Source organism: Suncus etruscus, chromosome 4 (assembly GCF_024139225.1).
Source record: "Suncus etruscus isolate mSunEtr1 chromosome 4, mSunEtr1.pri.cur, whole genome shotgun sequence".
NCBI classification, from domain to species: domain Eukaryota; kingdom Metazoa; phylum Chordata; class Mammalia; order Eulipotyphla; family Soricidae; genus Suncus; species Suncus etruscus.
This window is the reverse complement of record NC_064851.1, coordinates 137,920,572-137,933,629: the sequence shown is the minus strand read 5'-3', so window position 1 is coordinate 137,933,629 and position 13,058 is coordinate 137,920,572. Positions and strand designations below refer to the sequence as shown.

The 13,058-nt window shown below is 44.2% G+C and overlaps 1 protein-coding gene across 1 annotated transcript in view; it reads left to right on the top strand.

Moving 5' to 3' along the window:
- Positions 1 to 4,727, top strand: part of GSR (glutathione-disulfide reductase) — a 66,805-nt gene extending 62,078 nt beyond the window's left edge. The window contains exon 13 of the mRNA XM_049772359.1: positions 4,055 to 4,727. Coding sequence (XP_049628316.1) covers positions 4,055 to 4,204 — 150 coding nt within the window. The 3' untranslated portion in view covers positions 4,205 to 4,727. The remainder of the gene's footprint in view (positions 1 to 4,054) is intronic.
- Positions 4,728 to 13,058: the final 8,331 nt, after the last annotated feature.

Sequence of the window (13,058 nt, the reverse complement as noted above, 5' to 3'; positions counted from 1 at the left end):
TTCCTCCCTCTACCCCCCAAAAAGAGTGTAGTCAGTATCTTAGTCAGTTGCACTGTGCCTCAAGAAGTCACAACATGTAGTCTGGCTTTTTTTTTTTTTTTTTTTTTTTTTTTTTGGTTTTTGGGTTACACCCGGCAGTATTCAGGGGTTCCTCCTGGCTCCACATTCAGAAATCACTCCCTGGCAGGCTCAGGGGGACCATATGGGATGGCAGGATTCGAACCACCGACCTTCTGCATGCAAGGCAAACACCTTTCCTCCATGCTATTTCTCCGACCCAGTCTGGCTTTTTTAATTTTGGTTTGTTTTTGCTTTGGGGCCACACCCAGCAACGCTCAGGGATTACTCCTGGCCCTGCCCTCAGAAATCACTCCTGGCAAGTTTGGGGGACCATGTAGGATGCCAAGAATCGAACATGTGGCCACATGAAAGGCAAACACCCTACCACTGTCTCTCGGGGCCCCTGTAGTTTGACTTTGAAACAGGACACTGAAGACCCACCAGAGCAGAGAAGAAAGGGAAGTTGGCAGTGAAGCATAGATTTCTGCCTCTTGGCTCCAGGAGCCTAAGATTTCAGATAATTAATCAATGCTTTATCTCTTTGTGCCAGTTCTTTTTTTGGTGGTTTTTTTTTTTTTTTTTTGTCACACCAGTGGTAGCACTCAGGTTACTCCTGGCTCTGCACTCAGATAGCGCTCCTGGCAGGCACAGGAGACCATATGGGATGCCGCAATTCGAACCATCACCCATCCTGGATTGGCTGTGTGCAAAGCAAATGCCTACCGTTGTGCTATCTCTCTGCCCTGTGCCAGTTCTTCATACCAGTTATAATTCATTCATTTGATAAGCATTACTTGGTAGTCTACTAAGATCTAAGAACTGGATAGCGGTTGAAGGATAATGTAAAAGTTCATCCCTTTATCAAATGATCTAAATGAAAATCCCATTTAGATCACAATAGCTAAAAATTTGGCTGTGTTTAATATTTATATAAAATGTGACTTGGAAGTTTAGGGTCTTTTGTGTATTTGGTTGTTTTTTGTTTTTGTGTTTAAATTTTTGGCCACACCTGACAGTGCTCTCAGAGATTACCTTGATGGCCTCGGAAGACCATATCTGGTATCAAGGATTGAACCCAGGTTGGCAGCATGCACGGCCAGTGCCTTACCCAGTGTACTATCATTTCAGCCCCAAAGGCCAGGGTTTTATTCAAAGTTTGCTGATCCTGTGAATGCAGGCAGCTCAGAAGTGTAGGGATGGGCCGGTGAGATAGCATGGAGGTGTTTGCCTTCCATGCAGAAGGACGGTGGTTCGAATTCCGCATCCCTTATGGTCCCCCGTGCCTCCAGGGGGGATTTCTGAGCATGGAGCCAGGAATAACTCTGAGCACTGCCGAGTGTGACCCAAAGACAAACAAACAAAAGAAGTGTGGGAATTGGGGCCAGAAAGGTAGCATGGAGGCAAGGCAAGGCATTTGCCTTGCATGCAGAAGGATGGTGGTTCGAATCCCGGCATCCCATATGGTCCCCAGAGCCTGTCCGGAGCAATTTCTGAGCCTAGAGCCAGGAGTAACACCTGAGCAGTGCCAGGTGTGATCCCAAAAAAAAACGAATAAAAAAAAAAAGAAGTGTGGGGATCACCAGCCGGAGAGAATCAAGTCTGCTGAGAGACTGCAAGTGTGACTGACAAAATGGAGCCTATTCCATACATGTTGATTGGGTTTGACCCCTATGTCCACTAATCAAAAATATGCCCCCATAGCAAATAATGAATAAATAAAATTTAGTCAAGTCAGCTAGAAAGGGGGACTGCAATTGTTTAATCACCCAATAAGAACAACTTTGCAAAGTGATAGAGAAAACTGAAAAGACATCATTTCTTCAGCCTTCCAGCATCTGTAAGCAGATGAAAAAAAGACTGGCATTCTTTTCTTTGGTTCTTGTTTTGGGGCCACAGTGTGCAGCAGTGTTCAGGGGTGGGCTATCTTGGAGACCTGGGATTGAAACTGAGTTGACCACATACAAGGCTAATGCCCTGCCTGATGTGCTATCTCTCATAGATGTAAAATTCCTTTTTCTCTTCTTTTATTTTATTTGTTTGGGTTTTGAGTTTTGTGATATTTGTGGGGTTTTTGGTTTTGGTTTTATGTGTGATTTTTGTTGTGTTTGGTTTTTTTTTTTATTTTGGTTTTGGTTTCTTTGTGGGGCTTTTTTGGTTTGTTTGTTTGTTTGGTTTTGGTTTATTTATTTTTTTTCTTTTAAATGTGCCACACACCTTCCTTCCTGATGGTATTCCGGGCTTATTCCTGACCTTGTGCCCAGGGATTACTTCGGCTGTGTTTGGACTACATGGGATGCCAAGAACCAAGCCCAGATCAAGCTAGGCAATGCTCTACCCACTATACTATCTCTCCAGCCCCATCCTTTCTTCCAGTTCCTAGCACTCTTTTCTGTCATCCAGGTGAAGTCCATTTTCTCTCATGAACACAGTTACTTTTTCTCCCTGCTTTATTTAGTGAGTTAATTTAGTCTTTGCACAGAGTTGTTTAGACATTAGCCCTAACTTTGTGCTTGGTGAGTCCCCCAAAGATGTTTGCAGACCCCCTAAACATCTTTGGGGGAACTGCAATGCCCAGCATCAAGCTCAGGTCTCCTGCATGCAAACAAACTTTTAGTACGTTGATTGAGTAATTTTATTGGGCCTTCTTATTTATTATTTTTTGGTTTGGAGGCCAAACCCAGTGGTACTCTGGGGACCATGTGCGGGTGTTAAACCTGGGCCTTTGCAGGTGTTCAGTACATGTTGCACTCTCTCTCCTTTAAATAAAGTGGGGTTTTTTTGTTTGTTTGTTTGTTTTGTTTTTGGATCACACCCAGCAACACTCAGGGATTACTCCTGGCTCTATGCTCAGAAATCGCTCCTGGCAGGGCTCGGGGGACCATATGGGATACCGAGATTCGAACCACTATCCTTCTGCATGCAAGGCAAACGAACTACCTCCATGATATCTCTCCTGCCCCTGTTTTTTTTTGTTTGTTTGTTTGTTTTTTTGTTTTTGTTTTGGTTTTTGGTTTTTGGGTCACCAACCCCTGGCAGCACTCAGGGGTTACTCCTGGGCTCCAATGCTCAGAAATTGCTCCTGGCATATTTTGTTGTTGTTTTTTTTTTTGTTTTGTTTTAATTAAAAAAGAGAAAGGGTTGGGGGGCCGGGCGGTGGCGCTAAAGGTAAGGTGCCTGCCTTGCCTGCGCTAGCCTTGGACGGACGGCGGTTCGATCCCCCGGTGTCCCATATGGTCCCCCAAGCCAGGAGCAACTTCTGAGCACATAGCCAGGAGTAACCCCTGAGCGTTACCGGGTGTGGCCCAAAAACCAAAAAAAAAAAAAAAAAAAAAAGAGAAAGGAGGCAGGGCTGGAGAGCTAGCACAGCAGTAGGGCATTTGCCTTGCATGCAGCCAACCCAGGATGGACCTGGATTCAGTTCCCAGCATTCCACATGTCCCCCAAGCCTGTCAGGAGAGATTCTGAGCACAGAGTCAGGAGTCACCCCTGAGTCACACTGAGTGTGCCCCCCACAAAAAAAATGAAAGAGGAGAAAGGAGAGGGGATATTGTTCAGATAGAGGAAGAATGTGCAAAGGAGAAAGCTTGATGAGTAGTGAGGATGGAGGGGAGAGTTCAAGAGGTCAGAGTGTGAGGAAGGGCCTTGGAAAACCTCAAAGCTGGGCTGCTGGGGCCAGAGAGATAGCATGAAGTTAGGGCATTTGCCTTACATGCAGAAGGACGGTGGTTCGAATCCCAGCATCCCATATGGTGCCCCGAGCCTGCCAGGTGTGACCCAAAAACCAAAACCAAACCAAAACAAAACAAAACTGGGCTGCTAAGCATCAGTGTAATGCCCACGGCATTAGAGAAAATATTGGGGAAGCAGGGTCAGTGTCCAGGAACCATGCAGTGCCAAGGACGGAATCTGGGTCTTCCATATGCAAAGCTTGTTTTCAGCCTGTGGAACTATTTATATGGCCCATAATTAGGAATATTTTCTCACTCTCCCTCAGGTGATTGGCATCCATATGCAGGGAATCGGCTGTGATGAAATGCTACAGGGCTTTGCTGTGGCTGTGAAAATGGGAGCAACAAAAGCCGACTTTGATAACACGGTCGCCATCCACCCAACCTCTTCAGAGGAGCTGGTCACGCTTCGCTGAAAGTCCAGGCACTAGCCTAAGACCCAAGACCACCAGTTAATCACTTTCACCATTTCATTTTATGAATTTCTTTACCATAATCAGGATCTTCTGCTAGTGAAAATGAGCAGTCAATATCAATTTATGTAATTGGACATTTGTGATTTTTTTTTAATCTGATCATGTTTCACAAAATTTTAAAGATTTTTTTTTTTTCTTTAAGATTAACAGCTCTATGGTAGGTGAGTTTGGTTTTTTCAATCTCATTCAGAGTTCAAAGTGGGCTGGAGAGCTATAGCAAGTTGGAAGATGTGTTTTGCATGCAGGTGGCCTGAGTTTGATCTCTGGTACCACATGGTCTCAGAGAACTGTCAGGAGTGACCCTACACATAAATCCAGAAGTAGCCCCTGTGCACCACTGTGTGCCCCCCTAAAAAAATATATATGAAGTACAATGAAATTAATGTACTTGAATAACTATAGCTTGCTGATTTTTTTTGTAGAGGAAGATGACAGTAGCTTTTTCATATTTAAATAATGTAAATGCACAAATTCTCTTTTTTTAGTCAGTATTGTGCACTGCATATCACAAAACTACTTCAAAGATAATCTTTTTTTTTAAAGTTGAAGTATTTTAGTTTGCGGTAGTATTGAAATTGTTTTATAGTTGCAAAGGATACCAATCCTTTCCCCACAGCCCTCAAGGATTGTCTTAATGTGAAAGCATGTACTGAGGGGCTTTAGCTGGAGTAGCCCCAATATCACCAGGTATGGTAGCTCCCCAACTAAAATCCCAAAAAATGTTAAGGCCAGAAATGCAGCTTAGCCATAGAGTACCTATTTGCCTTGCATGTGTGAGCATGCAAGGATTTAACCCCAGTACTAACCCCTCCCCCATTATTTGTGATACGTTTTTGACATGAAAATACATCAAATTTAGGAAAGGGTTTTAGGACCTTATTATGTAAGAGAAGGACATTGCAAAGTGATTCCAGTTTTCGAAAGGAGATACACTCAACAACTTTCTTCTTATGCTGAGAAATCATACTTCAATGAATGTTTCCAATTATTCAATGTGCTGCTGATGTTTCAGTTTTTTTTTTCTGAGAATCCACTTCTAGAGATTCAAAAATAAAAGCAACCTTTTCTTCCTATAGAGTGTGTTCACATGAGTATGTGGGTACCAGTTTATTTTCTCAGAATATTTCATACTGGGAGACCAAATGCCATCACTGAGCTGCCTTTTGAAGGGCCCAAGACCTGGCATCCATATGCAGGGAATCGGCTGTGATGAAATACAACAGGGCATGTCTCTTTTTTAGAGACAGACTTGAGAGGCTTAAAGGAAACCTTTTCTCTAATTCCATGATTGAGTAGTGAGATAAAGCAGTGCCATGTCGTGTAATTAAAATTTAGCCAGAGAGTGGAGCCAGAGAGATAGCATAGCCGCTTTTGCCTTGCAAACAGCTGATCCAAGACCTAAGGTGATTGGTTCGAATTCCGGCATCCCATATGGTCCCCCATGCCTGCCAGGAGCTATTTCTGAGCAGATAGCCAGGAGTAAACCTCTGAGCACCACCGGGTGTGGCCCCCCCCCCAAAAAAATTTTAGCCAGAGAGGAGCTGGAGAGATAGCACAGTAGTAGGGCATTTGCCTTGCACGAAACCAACCCAGGACAGACCCCAGTTCGATTCTCGGCATCCCATATGATCCTTTAAGCCTGCCAGGAACGATGTCTGAGCTCAGTGCCAGGAGAAACTCCTGAGCACTGCCAGGTGTGGCCCAAAAACAAAAAACAGAAAAAAAGAATTTAGCCAGAGAGTAGAGTTTAAGTATTCTTCTACAAATTAAAACAGCATGGTGAGTTAATAAACACAAATTGACTTGCTTGTGGTAATAATAATGAAATAACAAACCATGATGTTATATACCTAATGCACACTATTTCAGTATTTCGCAATGGAGCTAGAATTTTTTTGATATCATTTTTTTTTGTTTATTTTGGGGTCACACCTGGCATCGTTCAGGGGTCTCTTCTGGTTCTATGCTCAGAAATTGCTCTTGGCAAGCTTGGAGGCCTATATGTGATGCCGAGATTCAAACCACCATCCTTCTGCATGCAAAGGCAAACGTCTTACCTCCATGCTATCTCTCTGGCCCCAATATCATTAAGGTCACCCCTAGTCAGTAGAAACAGGCTTGCTTGGGCTGTAGCAATAGCACAATTATAGGGCATTTACCTTGTGTATGATGGGTTCGATCCCCAGCATCCCATATGGTTCTCAAGCCTGCCAGGAATGATTTCTTAGTGCAGAGCCAGGAGTAACCCCTGAGTACCTCTGGGTGTGGCCAAAAACAAATAACAACAACAACAAAAAAAAAAAACAGGCTTGCTTATACAATAAAAACTTCAGATTGAAAAATTAATGTGGGGCCAGAGAGATAGCATGGAGGTAAGGCGTTTGCCTTTCATGCAGAAGGTCATCAGTTCGAATCCTGGCATCCCATATGGACCCCCGTGCCTGCCAGGAGCAATTTCTGAGCATTGAAACCAGGAGTAACCCCTGAGTATTGCCAGGTATGACCCAAAAACCACACACACACACACACACACAAAAGAAAAGAAAATTAATGTATTTTATTGGGTCATACTGAGCTTGGTATTTAGGGGCTATAACAGGTACAATACTTCCTGGTTATGCCTGGCAGTACTTAAGAAACCACGTGTTTCTGGACTCCAACTTGACAAAGCCCATTCTCCAACATTTATGCTATTGTACAAATCCTTTTTTTTTTTTTTTTTTTTTTTGGTTTTTCGGGGCCACACCCATTTGATGCTCAGGGGTACTCCTGGCTAAGTGCTCAGAAATTGCCCCTGGGCTTGGGGGGACCATATGGACGCCGGGGGATCGAACCGCGGTCCTTCCTTGGCTAGTGCTTGCAAGGCAGACACCTTATCTCTAGCGCCACTTCGCCGGCCCCTATTGTACAAATCCTACAAAACTTCTGAGTTTAGGCCACAGTGGTAGCACAAAGGTAAAGGCATTTGCCTTGCATGCAGCTGACACAGGACAAACACTTGCTTCAATTCCCAGCATCCCATATGGTTCCCCGAGCCAGGAGAAATTTCTGAGCACCAAGCCAGGAGTAACCCTGAGCGCCACGGAATGTGGCCAATAAATAAATAAACTAGCTGAGTTCTTCATTTGTTGCATTTATTCATATTGGGGCCGGACCAATAGCCCAGTGATAGGTGTTTGCCTTGCACATGGCTGACCCAGGACAGACCTGGGTTTGATACCCGGCATCCCATATGGTCCCCCAAGCTAGGAGCGATTTTTGAGCACATAGCCAGGAATAACCCCTTAGCATTACCAGGTGTGGCCCCCAAACAAAACAAAATAAAACTTCTGAGTTTAAAAGGAAGTTGAAAAGGGGCCAGAGAAATAGCATGGAGGTAGTGCATTTGCCTTGCATGCAGAAGGATAATGGTTCAAATCCCAGCATCCCATATGGTTCCCTGAGCCTACCAGGAGCGATTTCTGAATTTGGAGCCAGGGAGCAACCCCTGAGCACTGCCAGGTGTGACCCAAAAACAAAAACAAAACAAAAAAAAAAAACAAAAACAAAAAAGGAAGGGATAAACAATCTGATCACAACCGAGAATAGGAAAGAAAAAGAGCCAGATTATAACAAACAGCATTTTAATAACATGTAATTAAAAGACAACATATATATTTATATATCCTTATATATCAACATTTTCCTCGCTCTTATGCATTGATTGAATGATGAAGCTTTCAGCCATTAACCCCAGTGGCCCAAGGGTACCTGGTAGGGAAGAGGCACCACTACTATGGGTGACACTATCTAGCAATTAAGATCCACCATTTTCCAGCGGCAAGCAGCTGTTCTGTCTTCCCTGGGAACCGGACTTATGTTGCAGGACAGGCATAGATACAGGAAGGAGAACACACAGATACCTGTTAGTTACCGTTCTGGTGCCCCTCCTTGGTGTCTGCCCAGCAGCTGGAATCTACCTTCTAGGCAGTCCAAGACAATCATATTGGGACAGTGCAGGGAGCTATGGAGATAGCTTGACTGGCCCAGAAACATGCCACTTGTCTTGTCCTATCCAGCCTCTCCAGATTGTGAAATTATGTTCTGATGGCTTCCATGGGCTTGAGGACATATTTACCAGCAGCTCTCGGGAACAGCATGATGTCCTTCAGAATTTCGTTCTCCTGGGATCAGAGGGAGGAACATGAAACAGGAGTCTACAGGATCTTCTGAGAAGAGTAGCTGTGGCCTGGCACTGGGAATTTGCACACACAACTAGCAAACTCAATCCAGGTTTAACTATTCTTTGAGGAGAAAGTTTCTCATTCAGGAGCCTTTGCTCCATACTTTCATTGCCACTACTCTGTTATAGTGCTCAGGTAAGACCAGAGCAGGGAGACAAGCATGGTCCAGATAATAAATAAGATGCCTGATTTCTCCTGCCTCCCTCTTTTGACAGAATTCACAACCACTTACCAAGAGTTTTTTTTGTCCTCATTGATGCAGTTCCCCTAGAAAAGAAAAAGAGCAGGAGGAAGAGTCCCTGAGTAGTAGTAATAGTAGCAGTAGTAGAAGTCTGAGCAACAACCTAGCCCTTTCCTCTTCATGATGCACTACCACAAGGTGCCAGGTGAGAACAGGTTGAACGAAAACAGATTCAAAGCAAGGCCAGACTTTGTTCCAGAGATGGACATGAGACCGAATCTCAGGTGACATTAGGTACCTAACATCTCTGGGATAAATCAGCGAGACTGAGATTTCACCGTCAGGGAACCTGAGCCAGGAGTAACAGATTTAATTTCCTCCTTTTTTTTTTTTGGGGGGGGGGTCAAACCCAGGGCTACTCCTGGCTCTATGCTCAGAAATCGATCCTGGCAGTCTCAGGGATCATATGGGATGCCGGGATTCGAACCACCATCCTTCTGCATGCCAGGTAAATGCCCTGCCTCCATGCTATCTTTCTGGCCCATCCCTCCTCCTTCTGAGGAACAGGAAGGCACACAGGAGCCCAACTATGCTGTAGATCAGCAGCCTAATAAGAGGTATGAGACAGGTATGTGGAGTGTCTGTTCATCTCCTCCCTAAGACTCCCAGGAGCTCCATCTCACAGTCAGCTGTGGCCTCTCTGAGAGAGTGTGAGAAGATACTGAGGGCTCATGATCAGACAGGGATCTGTGCAGCCCCCCACCTCCAATCTTCACCCTGTTCTCTCAGTCAGAGTAAAGTCCTTTTAGTTATTTTTATTTCTAAAGGTTGTCCAATTTCTTTTTCTGAAGGGCTTAAGACCATGCAGGAGAGAAAAATCTGGTTTTTGTAGAGACAGACTTGAGAGGCATAGAGGAGACATTTCCTCTAATTTCATGATCGAGTTGGTGGGCCATCTAGGAATCACATAGGTTGTTAACCCTTTACTCCCTTTGGCCCTTTCACCAAGTAGAGAAGCTAAGTTTTCTGGTGTCCCTTTAGTGTGACAAAGCTCTCCCTTAGGCTTTTACTAGATGACTGTTGAGTGGTCATGACACTTGCTGCTTCTGACCTCTTAGGTAGGTTCAATGTCAAAGAAAGAAAAGAATGTTGGTAACTAAATATATAGGAATGGGACAAGAAATAAAGTTTAAAACCTGGACGTATTACATTTCCCCACCAGCTTAAAACATAATAGGTTTACATTTCCATTGACTTTCTGAAGTTTTCACTGCCTCATGGCCTAAATTTTGGTTGGGTCCTCCATAGGGAAAAGGGGAGGCCCCTTGAATCACATCTACTGATGAAGTTTTTTTTGTTTGTGCAAGACACATGCCCCTACCACTATGCTATTGCTCCAGCTCTATCACACTAGTTGATGCTCAAGGGTTTTCCTGACACTCTGCACTCAGGAATTACTCCTGGCAGTGCATGGGGGACTATCTGAGATACTGAGGCTCAAGCCCGGTTGGCCTCCTGCAACCCACTGTACTCTCCAACTCCTAATCACATCTCTAACACCTTATTTTGGATCTCTGTTAAACTTTGCACTGCCTTTTGCTTGTAAGCCAATATGGAAGCTGTCTTTACCAAGCTGTAATCTTCAGTCTCATTAGTCCAATTGCTTCTACCATGAGACCATCAGCCAGTTTCCATTGCACCGAACCAACCAAGGAAAAGAAAAAGGTAGCATCTCACACAATATATGGCATACTGTAAGCACTCAGGAGGACACTGAAGGGCATTTGCTTTCAATCTTAGTGTTTAGAACTGCAAAATGAGGGGGTCGTCTTATACGCCCAGTCGTCATACGCCAGACACCTGCCTTGCATGCTGCCAATCCAGGTTTAATCCCTGATACCCATATATGGTCCTTGCCAGGAATGATCTGCGAACAAAAACGAGTGAGTCCTGAGACACTAGGGTATCATTACAATAAAAACAACAACAACAACAAAAAACTAGAAGTAGCTGGAAACAGAAACCACTTTATTACATCTCACAATTCTGAGAAATAGGAACCAGAAGATAGCCTGCAAAATTGACTTCTAGGGGCTAGATAGATAGTATAGTAAGTAAAACACTTGTCTTACGTGTGACTGACTCAGGTTCAATCCACAGCACCTCAAATAGTCCCCCAAACTTCCAAGCATGGTTCTTGTGCATAGAACATGGAGTAAGCCATGAGCATCACCGTGAGTGGTCTAGTATAGTCTCATGAGCACTGTCAGAGGTCACTCCTGAGCATAGAGTCAGTGTAGCTCAGAAACAAAGGGGAGGGGGTCAAACTCTGCTGCCTGACTGGGCGGTATATGCTCCTGGTAAATGGAAAGCCTAATGTCCAATTCAGCATGGTTCTCGTGCCAATTCAAAGCTAACCAGAGAGCTGATTCAGTGTCAACCAGTAGCACTTCCATGTGACCTCTGTCCATTTCAAGATGCCTTTGTGACCTCATCTTGGAAGTTCTAGAATTGATATAGTACTGGTTAAGCAAATTCCTAAAGCTAGCTGATATTTAAGAGAAGATTAATTGGATTTTTATTTCTTGGTGGAGGAGCAATCAGGAATTTTGGAAGCTTCATTAGGCACCCCCCACTGCAGTCTCTAGTTATTCTCTAAGAGACTAAAATCACCTTAGTTAAGATCCTAAATATTTTTTTTTTGTTGTTGTTTTGGGGCCACACCTAACAGAGATCAGGACTTACTCCTGACTCTGCACTTGGATCACTCCTTGGCATTGCTTGAGGGACCATATGGGATGTCAGGAATCAAAACCTAGGACAGGGCCTGTGTGCAAGGCAAGCGTCAACCCATTGCCCCAGCTCAAGACCTACTAAATAATTTTGCTTATTTAGGTGTGCCCATAGCTTCTCATCCTTGGAGGTCTGCACTCTATGTTCACTGAGTGTATATCACTTTGTACTTTATTGTCAATCACTTCATATATTCTCTAAATGGGTTTTAGGTTATCATTTCTAGTATGTTAAGGTAGAAATATGGCTACAACAGTAGCAAAATTGCGTTCATGTGGGAATTTTTACATTAATGAGGTAGTTACAGTAGATAAGGGCTTACATTTCTTTGGTTTTTTGTTTGTTTGTTTGTTTTGTTTCAAAGGACCACACCTGGCACACTCAGGGCTTACTTCTGGTAGGCTTCATGGACCATATGGGGTTCTGGAAATTGAACCCTAGTCGACTGCAGTCAAGTACCTGCTGTACAATCTCTTCAGCCACTGCCAAAATTTTTATTCTTTGCTCTTTTTTTTTTTTAATTGTTTTTTGGGTCACACCCAGCAGCATCAGGGGTTATTCCTGGCTCTATGTAGGCTCAGAAATCGCTCCTGGCAGGCTCCGGGGGACCATATGGGATGCCAGGATTCGAACCACCATCCTGCATGCAAGACTACTTCCACGCTAATCTCTCTGAACCAACTTTGCTCTTTTTTTAATTTTGTTTTGTTTTGTTTTTGGGTACCCCCGACAAGCGCTCAGGAGCTACTACTGGCTCTGTGCTCAGAAATTGCTCCTGGCCAGGCTTAGGGGACCATATGGAATGCAGGGATCAAACCCGGTCCGTCCCAGGTCAGCCATATGCAAAGCAAATGCCCTACTGCTGTGCTATCGATCTGGCCCCTGCTTTTTTGTTTTTTAAGGGACATAGCCAGCTTTACTTGGGGCTTACTCCAGGCTCTGTACTGAGGAATTATTTCTGGCGGTGCTCAAGAGACCATATGTGGTACCTGGGATCAAACCAAAAAAAAAAAAAAAAAAGAATTTTATGAGGAAACAAAGCAATGAAGTAAAAAAAAAAAAAGTATTTATTTGGAGGTGAAAGGTCCGGAAGTCCTAATTTTAGTCTGCCCGGCGCAAAGTAATGAAGAGGCTTATGAGTTCCAGCAGATGCTTGTAAAAAGTGCTTTTAATACTGACCATTATGATATGGTCAGGGTCTATGAATTCCCACCAGAATCAAAGACCTCGTGGGTCCCTCGTTACCCCCTTATATAGGATGGAAGTGGGAGGGGAAGAAGAGTCCTTGAGGGCTGGACTTCCGCTACGATAACACCAATGATTCGTGTGGTAGGGGTAGAGGTGGGGCCGTGGCAGTGACGACTTCCTTAAGGGTGGGGCCAAAGCCGTGACAACTTCCCTAACGGGCGGGGCACCCACCAAGGTTGGTGGGGGGGGGGGCTGATTTCCCTTTTCAATCCCCACTTCTTGTACTGGAGGCTTCTAATCTAGAAGCCAATGTGATTTTGGGGCTTTACTTTCTGATATTACTGGTCATAATTATTTGCATGAGCTAACCCTGCATGGGCCAATGGCTACCAGAAGTAAAAGGCTTAGG